Source organism: Anoplopoma fimbria, chromosome 20 (assembly GCF_027596085.1).
Source record: "Anoplopoma fimbria isolate UVic2021 breed Golden Eagle Sablefish chromosome 20, Afim_UVic_2022, whole genome shotgun sequence".
Classification (NCBI taxonomy): Eukaryota; Metazoa; Chordata; class Actinopteri; order Perciformes; family Anoplopomatidae; genus Anoplopoma; species Anoplopoma fimbria.
Genome location: NC_072468.1, coordinates 5,850,264 through 5,864,370, shown reverse-complemented (window position 1 = coordinate 5,864,370; position 14,107 = coordinate 5,850,264). Strand labels below are relative to the sequence as shown.

Below are 14,107 nucleotides of genomic sequence, written 5' to 3'. Positions count from 1 at the left end.
GTTTTGTCGCTGCCGTCTACAGTCCTCATGATGCAAATTCAAAAGCTGCACTACAGGAATGTGCTTCTGTTTTGGTATTTTGTTTGTCATGTTTTTCTTGTGTTCAACCCTGTGTTGTATAATGACAATACATTTGAATTAACAGATGTTAGCATGCTTGATCTTACCACTTTCATATTGTCCGTTAAATGTTTTAAATGTGGAATAAAAAGAAGCCTGGCTCTGTCCAAACTTAACAAAGCAATCTAGTTTGTATGATCCGTATGCCCCCTACATACACCCAAAGCGTTAAAACAAGAAGTTATGGGGCGTTGCTGAATTAAGCTAATTGGTTAAGCTGCTAACCAGCTGCTGCAGCTTCATATTTTATGCACCGACATGAGAGTGGCATTGATCCTCTGATTTCATATTCAGCATGAAAGCCAATAAGCGCATTTCCCCAAATATCAAACTGTTCCTTTAGTAAAAGTATACAGTACTGTGACTTGAGAAAATATCCATCTCCATGACTTATTCCCACAAAAAGAAAGCTGCTAACATACAATATAACACCTACACTAACAGAGAACTCCTTCAATCAGATCCTTGAGGGGGATCCTACTGGGCCTTTGAACATCAATACACTGACAATTCCATTTGTCACGTGAACCTTTCAGTTCTCTGTTAGTTTAGATACATTCAGATTTGATTTGTGTATTGCAGCGTAAACACAGATGGATGAGGCTCTTTACCAATGCTGTCAGTCTCAGCCAGGACTCAGGAGGAGACGTTGAATTACCACATCCAAGGCTGTGCTCTACATGAAAGAGACACACACATACATAGAATCCACATCCACAAGAAACTATTTATGTGTGTACTCATGCATATGTTTGCAGGGTTCTTGCAAATATCACACATATATTTTTTTTTGTGAGTTGAATTTTTAAAATCTGCATTGCATTAAAGATATTAACAAAAATGAATGACCTCAAAATGTACTAATAAATCTCCATTTGGCTGTTTAGTTGCCATGCTGGCTGACTCGCTGGCTGGCTGGAAAAACTATGCTGACCTGGGAGCATCCAAATTAGATATTGGCACGGCTGCGTGTATTACACAGTGGGAGTGCTGCTCTGGCTCAGTCACCCTGCTGCTCTAAATCTGGCCAGTGCTCAGCTCAGCAAACACAATGCAACAGCAGGAAGACATGCATCTCCACAGTCTCATTAAGCTGCAGATAATAGCTAGACAACAGCAGAACCCACACAGATGTTTAATTTTGTTTTTTTCTCTTGAAACCTACATTTTTTGTTGATTTGTTGACTATCAATTGTTGGTTTTGAAGTGAGGCATCCAAATAAGCCTACTGGAAGTGTAAAAAAATAATTTCAGACTGTAAAGTGAAGGACTGTCACAATTACGCGTGGGTGGACCACTTTAAAGAGCTTGAATTCAAATTCAGTGACATATAAACAAAGCGCATCTGATCCTTCTATGGGCAAAAGCTGGGGAACATCCATCTACTAACATCAGTCACCAGTGTCACCCCCCACCCTCGTAAATTAGTTAAAGGGATGAAAGAGAGAAGAATTGGAAAGAATGTCAGAGAGCAGCAGAGGGGATGATATAGAGTAAAAGAGGGAAAAGGTAGAAATGTGGAGAGTGAAACAGAGAGAGGGGAGACAGAGAAAAGGAGGAGGTAGAGAATGAGGAGGTGGTGGCCATCATATGCCTCCCTGGCTTTGATCAGTGGTCCATGGGGAACTGAGGCAGTGCAGATAGCTGGTCCACAGCTCCTGAGGAACGCAGCTTCACATTCCTCCTTGCTCTTTCCCCGTTTCTGCAAAATCACTTCTAGTCTTTCAGACCACAGCAGCTGTGAAAACACATCATGGCTTACTACATGCCAGAAAAGACCTGGCTAATGCACTGTGGTGCCATTGTCCTGCTGGTCCTCATCCACTGGTGCAATTCCTCTCAGGGCAACCTCATTTTCAACCTAGTGTTTTCAATTATAGTCTTTTTCTATAGGCTGAAAATTGTTCATTTTCTTTTGCTTATTTCTCCCAACAGAGGGGTCAGAGGTCATATTCAGCTACAGAGCAGCACTGGCATGACTCGGGGATCCAGCATTTTAGTCTTACGCACCTCATCAAGACAAATGCATGTTAATGTTGCAAATTTCCCCGCTGCGGGACTAATAAAGGATTATCTTATCTTATCTTATCTTATGAACGACCAGGACACCTAAATGTTGAAAATATCTTGGTTTTCTTTCAAAAGACTTAGCCAATCTCTCAGCTGCAGAATCCCTAGTTAATACAGGGACCTGAAGCCTAAACCTCTTTGAAGCACTGTCTCAGTCCTCAAGCCTTTGCCTGGATAGTTTATGTTAACAGTGCAGCAAAGGGCAGTGCTGCAACTGATAATAGTCATCTGCCTTTAAAGTTAAACAAAACCAAAACCAAAAAGCATTGGAATACAGTCTTATGCGCTAGACAACATTAATTATACGTCCTGCATCATTATGCATTTTTGTCAGCCGAACATCAATTATGTTAAAAAAAATATACTTTTTTTTATAGTTTTTTTAATGTTTTTTTTTTTTTTTATAATATTTAGTTATTGTATTTTCTTGTTTTTTTTCTTATTTATAATACTTTTTTTTAATGTTTTTTTATTTTTATTTGTATCTTGTCTTTCTTTTACTATGTCTCTTGTGTGCACTTTACCCTATGCTGCTGTAAACCTGCAAATTTCCCAGCTGCGGGACTAATAAAGGATTATCTTATCTTATCTTATCTTATTTTATCTTATCTTATAGCCATCGACCCAGATTTCTTTTTTTTTTTTACTATACACATGCGTACCTTATATGAACAACAGTAAATAATAACAGCATAATCCTTCAAAGTGTAGCCTAAAGTGTCTGTTTGGGGATTTGCAGAATTTGCTTATAATAATCTAAGAGCAACTGAATTTACACTGATTGTTATTTATTTCAGAATGAATTGATTTTAGAATTACTATACCAGACATCTTAAATGCCATCATGCATGAGAAGTCCTTCAAATGCTAAAAAAACAAAACCCCAACATATTGCTACAAGTGTGCAAACTCCATCTGCTAATGAAGATCATTTGGTGTCATTAAATGGACCTTGAGGTGAGCTTTGAATGTATGTTACTGACTGTTGAAGTTATTTAAAACTTTAAAATCCAAAATAAAACCTTCCTTGTAAGGGTGCAATAGGCAAACCACATATCTCAGCTCCTAGTTCCCTCTGGTAAATCAGTGCAGGGACTGTTCCTCCTCTCTTCTCTCTGGTTGTGAATGGGTGCACAGGAAGCCCCGCCCACCTCGGATGTGACGCGGGCCAATGCAAACGCACCGTGCGCCGTGGAAGAACGTCACATCATCAGCAGCAGTCGTTCTGCTGGGACCGCCGTCCTGCTCTGCCTGGCTTGCAGTCTCCACAGTAGCTCTTTTTTTTTTTTTGTGTGTGTGTATGTATGTGTGTATGTGTGTGTGTGTATGTGTTTGTGTGTGTTTGAGAGAGCCACCACTTGAACACTTTACACGACTGGAGAGAAATTAACCTGCCGGCTTCGTGGGAGGATCAAAGAGCCCGCTGTGGACGGAAGAAGAAACATGTTTTGAGTGGAAGAAGACAGACTGACTTCACTTCCAGCCAGCGTTGACGCTACTTTGATGCAGCCGCTTAGCTAACAGGCTAACTGGGAATGTTTTCAGACATTAGCCAGGATGTTAGCTTGCTAGCTCAATCGGGTGGAGGATTTCGTTGTATAGATTTAGCAAACAGTGTCGGTGATATGTTTGTCTTTCGGTACATCAAGTGAAAGAGCCGAGGGGACCGTCTGGAGCCGGGTGTGTTGGATGTTTAGGGCTCGGTGCCCGCTTGGTTGCTAATCTCCAGAAGGGACAATAGTGAACTGAACAGGCAACAAGTCTGCCACACGCTTACTGCTTTAACGTCACTCAAGTTTGTGCAGTGTTGTTATCAATGACCATGTGGTTCTAGTTAGCCAAGCAGGAGCAAAGTACAGGTGATGCCATACAAAGGGGAGTGGGCTGTGACGATAGATCCCCCATTTCTAAGTTGATCAAGTCCCTGTCGTATGGGGAGAAACTGAAGCCAGATAATCGATACAACTATTGACGAGGAGGCGAAGGTGGATGCACAATAATAAATCGCCCACATGCGTTGGATCAGTTCCCGGACTTGTGAAAGGCATCTGAAGCAGAAGGTGGGAGCAGTGAGCGCACAGCCCTTGCAGCCCGTGGGAAGATGGCGGAGCGCTCCCGCAGGACGTGGTGAAACCAAAACTTGTAGACTTCTTGGATTTCTTATCGCCAGCCATCTTATCACAGATCGTAGGACACATGCAGGCCAAAAAACGGTACTTAACTCTGTTCTCCGCCGGCGCTTGTCTCATTCTGTTGTTTTGTTTCGGGGGGATACAAGTCCCGCTGTCCCGACGGGGTCCCAGCCGGCGCGATGACCGCAGCCTCACCGGTTATCACCCCGGGGCGCGGTGGCGTCGCTTCCCGGGGTCCCTGCAGCCTTTCAGCCCCTGGGAGCGAGGCTGGAGCGATGATGCTCTCAATGAACACATATCTCCCAGACAGAAGAGGGACGCCAACTCAGGTGTTTACACTGGAAAACGCTGCAGGATGGAGTCCTGCTTTGATTTCTCCCTGTGTGAGAAGAACGGGTTTAAAGTGTACGTCTACCCCCAGCAGAAAGGGGAGAAGATGTCAGAGAGTTATCAGAACATATTATCCTCTATTGAAGGATCCATGTTGTATACGCCTGACCCAGGACAGGCCTGCCTGTTTGTCCTGAGTTTAGACACTCTGGACCGGGACCAGCTCTCACCCCAGTATGTGCACAACCTGAAGGCAAAAGTCCAGAGCCTCCATCTGTGGAACGGGGGCAAAAACCACATCATCTTCAACTTATACTCTGGCACCTGGCCGGACTACACAGAAGACCTTGGTTTAGACATGGGCCTCGCAATGCTGGCCAAGGCTAGCATCAGCACGGAGAACTTTAGGCCCGGCTTTGACGTTTCAATCCCTCTTTTCTCTAAAGAACACCCCAGGACAGGAGGGGAAAGGGGCTACCTGAAACATAACACCATCCCCCCTTATAGGAAGTACATGCTTGTTTTTAAGGGGAAAAGGTACCTAACGGGAATAGGTTCAGACACTAGGAACGCTTTATATCATGTCCATAACTCGGAGGATGTTGTCCTCCTCACCACCTGTAAGCACGGGAAAGACTGGCAGAAGCACAAAGATGCACGCTGTGATAAAGACAATGCAGAGTATGACAAGTAAGTACTATCCAGTTCACACCATACAGTTGCTATATGGGTCTGTTTATTCTCTCCCACTATCTTGTCTTTTTATCTTGTCCTAATGCTTTGTCAGTATTTTAATATTTATGTTTTACCACTTCAGCTCCCACTCTAAGCCACTCTTTCCATCTCTGATAACGACGTGAACTCATTAACGTTTTGACAGAACATCTGTTTCCTTCTTGGATTGAACCTTAGATTTTCAAAATGGGCTCTGTAACCATTGGATACTGTAGTAAAAACACACAGTGGTATATTCAATTGGCACGGGTCTGATGTTCCAACAGCACCCACTCACTACACTGGTTCATATTTTTTTTGTTTTTGGATCACGTATTGATGCCATGCTGTTGTTGTAATTCTGCTTTCCTGTTTTTGTTTGCTGGTGTATAACATGAGAGAGGAGCTTTAGGTCTGGGATTTCATGCACATACTTTCTCATTATACTTCCCAGAGATGAGACACTATGATGATTTATAAATGCAACTCTGTCTGAGTACTGCCCTGGTTTCACTTCTCCCCTATCTAATCCCTTTTCATTTTGCACATCTGAATTTCTCAACAGCGATCAAAAACGCTTCAGTGGACAAGAGTGATTTGTTGCTTTTGAATAGTCCTCATATCATGTGACTTCATTTAACAAATTACACATCACGAGTCACAGATAAGTAGATTTGCTTTAATGTCAGCCAGAAAAGCCCGTTTATTAATGTAATTCAATTGATATCTCCATCTGTCTACACTGCTATTCACCAGTGGATCAATCTGCTTCTCTCTTCTGAGGTTTAGGCTGTCAGTGTATCGAGTCCTGATCCTCTCTTATTGGAAAATTTCAATACAAAATTGCACACACTCAGCTACCAGTTATCATGACGCTCACAGATAGCTAATGGCTAACTTGCTACAACTCCAAGCTGAAAAGTTATACATTGCTCAGTAGTCCCCATTCCTTCAGACGGCAATATTGCACAGCTCCACTGCCTCAAAAAGTTGCTCTGTGGTCATCACCCGGTACTAAAGTTAAGCCACACTGTTTTACCGTGCTCAAATCTGATGAGCAAACCGGCGTCTGTCTCCCCGCTTTGGCCAGTGGGATTCATTTCGTGTCCCCCCAGACTGTGCTGTGTTGTTACTGGGGACTGTGTGGCGCTGGGTGTTTGACTGTGGCTCTTTGGGGTGGATTAGTGGGGACAAAGCACTGGTGCCAGCGAGGGGAAGCCACTCGGGCCCCTGTTTGCTCAGTCATTTCCCAGACAAGACCAACTGCATGAGCCAGGAATGCCCTGGCCCCAACCCGTGTCCTTCATGACCCCTCCGTTGTTGTGTGATTGACCCCCTTGTCAACTCTTTATCTTGTTCTTGTCACTTGTTCAGATTGGGTAACAGATGATTTTATTGTATGTTGAAGGGTCTGCTGTGAAACCTGCCAGCAACATGGGTTACAGTGAGAACGAGGTGTTTTCTTTCTGTCTCCAAAGCATAAACTGGTTTTGGATGCGTTTTCATATCGAGATGTCTCATGTGTTTGCTCAGTGTTGATGCTCAGGGTATTCTCCTCTTTGTGCCTGCCTGTGTAGGTAGGTATCCACTTATGAGGTTCATTCGTTGGCTCAGCAGAATAACAGTCTCAGTATCACTCATAAGACATGAGCTATCTGCTCTCTCTCTTTCTGCCAGCTCGCTGCCTGCTGCCAAGCGCTGCCAGGGAGTGATTTCACATTTCACACAGTGAGATGGGTGGCATCAGAGTCATAACCCAGAGGAAATATTAATCCTTCTGTCATTAAGTAGCATTGGGGGGAGAAACAGGCTTTGGGTATCTCGCTAGCCCTCACCGGCTTAGCTGCATTGCATGGCTACAGTATGTTCAGTGGTTCTCAGTCAGTACATCCTCAGTAAGCCACATCACTATCAGTCAACAGGCTTGGGTTTGATCCCCATGACACTGTGGAATTCCAGTTAAATTAAATAAAATGAATATACTGATCCCTGCCGTACCTTCCCCTAGTCCTGGTAGAGCCCTAACATTCAACAAAGTCTGTGTGTCACTTCAACTGATATGGTTACAAAAAGCTGTGCACTTAAATGGTGAGGAGCATAAAATACAGTTTCAAATAGAGAACTTGTGTAAGCCCATATTCTTACAAAATACGGTTGCATATACAGATAGAATAAAGCCCACAGTAGTAATAAAACATGCTGGTTAGAGTGGATACTCACCACTGAGTCTTAATTTCACGATGAACGTTCATAACACATTTTCCATGGTGTGCTTCCATAAAAGAGTGAAAAGTGCATCTCTGAGCCAGATATTCTAAATTTTTTATGAGAAGTTTGTTTGGAACGGATCTTGAAAGAAAAAGAAAAAAAAATATCTTGCAATGCACAGTGATTTTACAGAGCACAGTTTGAGGCTTTGGGACTCATCTACTACAGTGTGTGTGTGTGTGTGTGTGTGTGTGTGTGTGTGTGTGTGTGTGTGTGTGTGTGTGTGTGTGTGTGTGTGTGTGTGTGTGTGTGTGTGTGTGTGTGTGTGTGTGTGTGTGTGTGTGTGTGTGTGTGTGTGTGTGTGTGTGTGTGTGTGTGTGTGTGTGTGTGTGTGTGTGTGTGTAATAATAGCCTGTTCTCAAATTTGACCTCCACTGGTTTCATACCTGTTAGTGCCAAACCTTTTTTTTTTTTTTTTTTTTTTTTATCCCTTCAGATTGGGTGGGTCAAGTTTTATTTTTTTAATTATTGCTTTTTTGGCTCTAGTCACCGGCACAGAGGACCAGTAACATCCTATCGTAACACTGAGGTTTTTATCAAGTCGGGTAGGGTTATGTCTTTTTGATGGGGAAACCAGAATGGTTAACATTATGTCGGACAGGATTGATTCATCAGTTCCCAACAGCAGAATCATTTTCAGTCAGTAATCATACCCAGACCCACGCTATATCCACGGCCTGGCTCGAGGCTGCATAGCGCTTTCCAAGGGGGTGAGACTCAGAGGGGCCAAAGATGTGGGTGGGACAGTAGTCAAGGAAGCCAGTTGCCAAGGAGATCAATATTTGCTTTTGGGTCAACTTTCCAAATGAAACGTGTCTCTTGACTTGTACTGTGCTGAAGTCAACACACTGTTGGGATTAGGCTGGTTGCAGCATGCTGCAAATTGGGAGAATAGTAAATGAGCTGAGGACAATATCTTCCTGATTGAGCAGCTGTTTGTTGGACAGACAGATTTTGACTTAGATTAAGACATTAGCCAATTTCATAAACATGTCGAATATTTTAACAGCCATAGGTGCACTACATGCTTATTCCATACTGTATCATCACACTAACATAAAGCATAGATCAGGAATGTATCTACTGAAGTTTTACTCAAATGCAAATGAACTGTTGGTAGTACTGAGCTCTCTATGCAGGTTGACTATGTATAACTGTGAGTGAGTTGTAAAGTCCTGTTAAACAACCCTGTGGGTTAGACAGTACAGTCTGTGGTCTAACTGGGTGGAAGTAATAGTTTCTGTGCCTGGCTGTGGCCCTTTGTGCAACAAATCCCTCTGATCCTCTCCCACTGACAACAAGGAAGTTGTGACAGACTGAATGCAGCCTCTCACCATAATTACCATGTAACGGCCATTTCATTTGTGTGTACTTGTTGAGACTTTATTCTCCAGATGTTGGCATGGAATGTTTATGGGTTTTTTTTATTTTATGTACTGTGTATATACATGTGTGGCTTGTTTTGAAGGAAAATAATCTCTTGCATTTGGACACTGCATTGCACAGGACACTGTCTGATTGTATTTGGTTTTTCAGTTTTAGTGTGTTTTTGCATATTGCATAATATTTGTAAACCCAATTCTCCAATCTTGAGCTACCATGGTCTTTTAACAGCTTAAAGGTCCAGTGTGTGGGATGTGTTGGCATCTAGCAGTGATGTTGCAGATTGCAACCAACTGAAACCCAAATGGCCCTTTCGAGAGTCTGTGTTAAGTTTGTCTGTTCAGGGCTGCTGTAGAAACATGGCTGCCTGCTACTTGAATATGAACCGTTCCATATGTATGTAGATAGATGTATTCTAAGGTTAAAAAAAAAAAAAGCAGCCATACTTATTTTCAGGGGATTGAACCAAAGAAAGGTAAAAAGGTTCCATATTTTGGATTTTAAAAGGTTGTATCCGGTATGATGCAGACATTTCTATTAACTACCTCCTTGTTCATATTGACATGTCATACTTGAATTATCTGAATTGATAGAGCTTGTCGTTTGAGCCAGTAAAATGTCAAGTTACATTCCACATAGTTGTATGTTGCAAGTAAACTACAGCATGTCTCCATTTGGCTTGTTTACTTGTGACGTCCCTGCTGTTTCCAGCCAGTGGGTAGAGACAACTTTTTGCTTCCCTCTTTACCACACTCCTTCAGACATCTGCACTCAGCCACTGTGTGAACAAGTCTCTAATACAGCCAAAGGAGAGAAGAAAAGATACAGCAGGAGGCAGGTCAGATGCAATTTTAACCTCAAACTGAAAGCCCTCACACAGCTTGTTTCCAATTAAGAGGCCCTGCCAAGCGAGAGAGTACAAGGTGGATAGAGGGAGAGATGAGGGGTGCGGGAGGGACACAGAAGAGTGGGAGACGAACTGAGAGAGCGAGTTGGAGGGGAAAAATAGGAATGCAAGGAGAAAGCGCAGTGAGTCTGACAAAGTAAAAGATGGAGGGAGAAAGTAAAAAGCAATAGAGAAGCAGAAAAGACCCATGCCAGCCATCCAGCAGTGAGAGGTGAGTGCAATAGCTGGCTGGGTGCTGACGCTGGTCTGCTAGGTGTATTTATAGAATTGCAGGGTTTTAATCCTCAGTATTGGCCAAAGCCCCTGGCAGAGGGCTGCTAGCCAACTTGATGCTGGCTTTAAAGAGCTTGGGGAAAACGATAATCGTTGGGGGAGGATGGTCGATGCTCTGAGTTCCTGCACATTAACTTAATATGTCCTATATTGTTTATCTTGTACCCCAACTTGTGCCTTCTGAGTAACTGAAAATTTTCCCATCCTTTTTTGTTCAGATAGCTTCTAGCCAAAAATGGCATGTTGAACACGCAAATAATAAAGCGGACGGTCTATTTTATGGGATACGTCTGATTTTAAAAAAAACTACAAATTGCACTGACTTGACAAAGGTTTGTGTTGCAAAGACGGCAAGAGAAAGTGCAGCAAAATATAAAATATGATCGCACTAAAAGGATGAAATGTCTGATACAGTAAATTCTGATTATCTAGTCAAAAGGGTCGTTCATCGCCTGCTTCCTCTACTTAATCATCTTGCTCACCGTACCTATCGCAAAAACTGCAGACCATATTTGGCCACAGTCACATAACGACAGCCCTGTGGTGCCCGACAGGTTTGGTGTGTCATGGCTCTTTAGCTGCCCCCGGATAGATTGAAAGGAAGTTTGTGAATCACTGAGTTGTGTTATTGCATAATAAGGAATTGCTTAGATTTAGTTGAAATATTCATTTTTTTTTCTGTCATTTGATAAATTTCATCTGCTTGTTTACAACACATTATCTGTTGATGTAGGGTAGTAGTAGACCACTGACCTGTGTAATAAAGGTATCCTTAAGAGACCCCATTGTTCCATGATGATGGTGTTATTTCTCTTGACTGAAACGGAGATGTCTTTTAAAGAAACTGGAACATACTTAGTCTTATGGGCCTTTGACACAGAACGCAGCAATAGCAGCACTGAACTCTGAAACTCGTTATTTTTCCAAAGGCTCGGCGCAGTGAACCACGCAACCTGTGTGAAAGGGGCATTATGGGGCCGCTTAAGATGGTAAAATTGTTATACAGTTTACAGGATTCGGCTGACTTAATTGCAAAACTGTGATGCAATGGTTAATTATGTGTCTTCAGTTTGAAAACAGACCCCTTTTTCTGGAAGGCTTCTCCAGTGGCCATCTTCTATAATTCAGTTCTGCCAGTAAACCATTGACAGTTGGCCCTGAACAGTGCAGCAGGCAGTGAACAGGGCTGGTAAACCACAAACCTCCGCCTCACAGATTATATGTTGACGCAGGCCTAGAAATTGCATTAACATGACCACACAATCGCTTAGAATGGTCAGTGTTTTAAATAGTGTTTTTAGATGGGTTGTGTCTGGCCAGGTTCTGTATGAAAGTGAAGACCTTTTAGATACCATGTCTGGTCTCTGAGGCTGAAATGCTAACATAATCAGCCACCGTCAACAATTAATAGAGATTACCTCTTCGGATCTGGAAAACCTTTTATGTCTTTTGTCTGCTGATGTTCGTCTTTTGTATTGATACAGACAAGAGAACAGGAAATGTGTGTCGTTATTCTTGTTTGCATATGAATTTAAAGAAGTCATATAATAGATGGATGTTTTGAAAGATTCTTTCACTATGACAGACTACATATTTAACTTCAGCCAGAAGATGTGCACAGAGCAGCTTCTGGCTGAGAGGATTTATTAAACCTATCCTATAGGTCTAATGGTCCATAGCTTTGTGTTAAGGGAGTTAACGGCAAAGCTAGATGGATGGTGCACAGTTGCCTATAGAGCCGGGGGATTACAAACTGCTCATATTCAGAAAGCTCACGGTAAGTGATACCTATGGAAACAAATGCAGTAAAGCGGATAATGGAGCAGCCAGGCTATCGCATGACCGCCATTGTTATTCTTCATAACAGGCCTCACGTCATACAAAAAATGACTAAGCTGACTCAGACTTCTGAGTGAAGACAGGGGGCACGTTGGAGCTGACCTATTGATTTAAAGCTCATCCTGTTTACCCTCAACATCGTTGGTTCGAGTCAAGCCGACGACCTCTGCAGAATATCATCACCTTCAGTCACTCTCTGTTGTACTTTTAGTAGAAGAAGAGATGCTACGGATGTCTTCTGAACCATCTAAACTGCAAATACTACAATGTATTTTGTGCTTGCTTTCATGTACGATCATTTACAGATATCTTCAAATTTTTCTTCTTATATAATAAGTGTGTATGTGCTGTTTGGATGCAGGCCATTACACATGTCTGCTTAATCTGCTTAATCCCGGAAAAATACCGAAAGTGAACTGTTTCCCAGAAGCATGCAGTCTACTCACCTCTCAATTGATTGCCATCTCATTTTTCACTGCCAGGATTTATAGAGCGGGAGGTCGAGGGTGAACAGAGGGTATTACCATCAATGCACACATCTCATCACTCAATAATTACGACCAGTGCCTGTAAAGTAGCTAACTCTACATTACTTTGACTTCAGCTCTTGGCCACTGACTTGGTATGATCTGGTACGTCCCAATTTAAGAAATCGGAATCTGGCAACTTGTAGCTTTTATTTTGTCATTTTAGTCTTGTGGACTTCAGCATGTGCTTTAGTGGCCTCCCTCTCTTTCACACTCTCCCTCTGATTCAAATTCAAATATGCTTTATTTGCTTGAATGGGCTTTAGCCGCACTCTCACTCTCTTCGGAGGCTACTAGTTCAGGACAGAGGGCAGCACTATTTGTTCGCTGTGCTCCGTCTCTCCCATGTCCGGACAGGATGATGTATGTCTCGGCCTTGGCAGACATGTGCAGGTGATGCACTCCACTTGGAATGCTGGGAGAGTGGGAGAAGGAAAGGGACGTCCATGTGCCAGACGCAGAGTGTGGTCCATTCCAGGAAGTGCTTTTTCTGTCATCACAATTTTCCTGCTCCCTGACAGATGTGATAAAGTTGAGCTAGATGAAACAGTGAGTCAGGGAGTAGCAGGGGAGTAGCTGCCAAGCACACTAGGATCTAAGGGTGTGGAAAAAGTGAAACATAAATGGTAATGAAACTCAAGCAGCCCTTTATGGTGATTGATATGAACAGGGTAGGGGAAGGGTAGTAACAGAGATTGATCTAAAATCCATTTTTTATGGTGTCTTGACACTTTAGCCTGATTGGAGAGGGGTTTCCAGACCTCAGGCAGCTTTTTTTGGTACGTTTTCTTAAGTGTTAAAGCTGTTGTTGTATCAACTTCTAACAAACACTGGTCTGTGGTCGCTTTTCTGCGAGCTCTGGTGCCGTCCGCTGATAGGAATAATGTGATTTGTTGAATTGTGTATGGAAAAAATAGTGGACCAGATCCGACAAGCCCTTTTAGTGATATAGAATGTGATAAAGAAGCTAAAAAAATAAGTAAATTCCATGTTCAAATTTTATGGGATTCTCTAACAAAGACATCTAAAGGGCCTCTGATGGAGCAACTAAGGACAAAGATCTAACTTTAAGAAAGTGACTCATCATCCAGCAAAGCCAGTGTTTGCGTGACACATGAGGCTCATTTACAGTGCTTTCAAACACTCTGATAAGTTGCTTGCTTGGCATGACAGGAGCTTTCTCAATTATCCCTCATGTACAATTAAATATGTTGTGAGAGCTACATGCCGAATTAAGCGGCACTTTAAAATCAAGGCCACCCAAATCCTATGGGCTTTTAATCCCTCAGTCAATGTGGGGAATAGACCTGCCAAGCCCATGGACCTTTAGAGTCTCTAAATGTCTGTTGCTCTTGACTCGGTGCCAAAAATATTGTTTTTAATATTTCATGTATAACATTTTAGGATGGAGAAGGGAATTAAAGTACAATAATACATAGCCTTATTTCAGTTTTGGAGATTTTGGAGAGAGGAACTGAAGAGTTGGGCCACATGAGTGTAATTGTCCTTGTATATCTTCTCAAAGGTACTTTGGATATGCCTCA

General features: G+C 42.6%; 1 protein-coding gene across 1 annotated transcript in view; it reads left to right on the top strand.

Moving 5' to 3' along the window:
• The first annotated feature begins 3,387 nt into the window (after positions 1–3,387).
• The window catches only part of LOC129109669 (exostosin-1a-like), a 34,997-nt gene continuing 24,277 nt past the window's right edge, over positions 3,388–14,107 (top strand). The window contains exon 1 of the mRNA XM_054621784.1: positions 3,388–5,342. Coding sequence (XP_054477759.1) covers positions 4,387–5,342 — 956 coding nt within the window. The 5' untranslated portion in view covers positions 3,388–4,386. The remainder of the gene's footprint in view (positions 5,343–14,107) is intronic.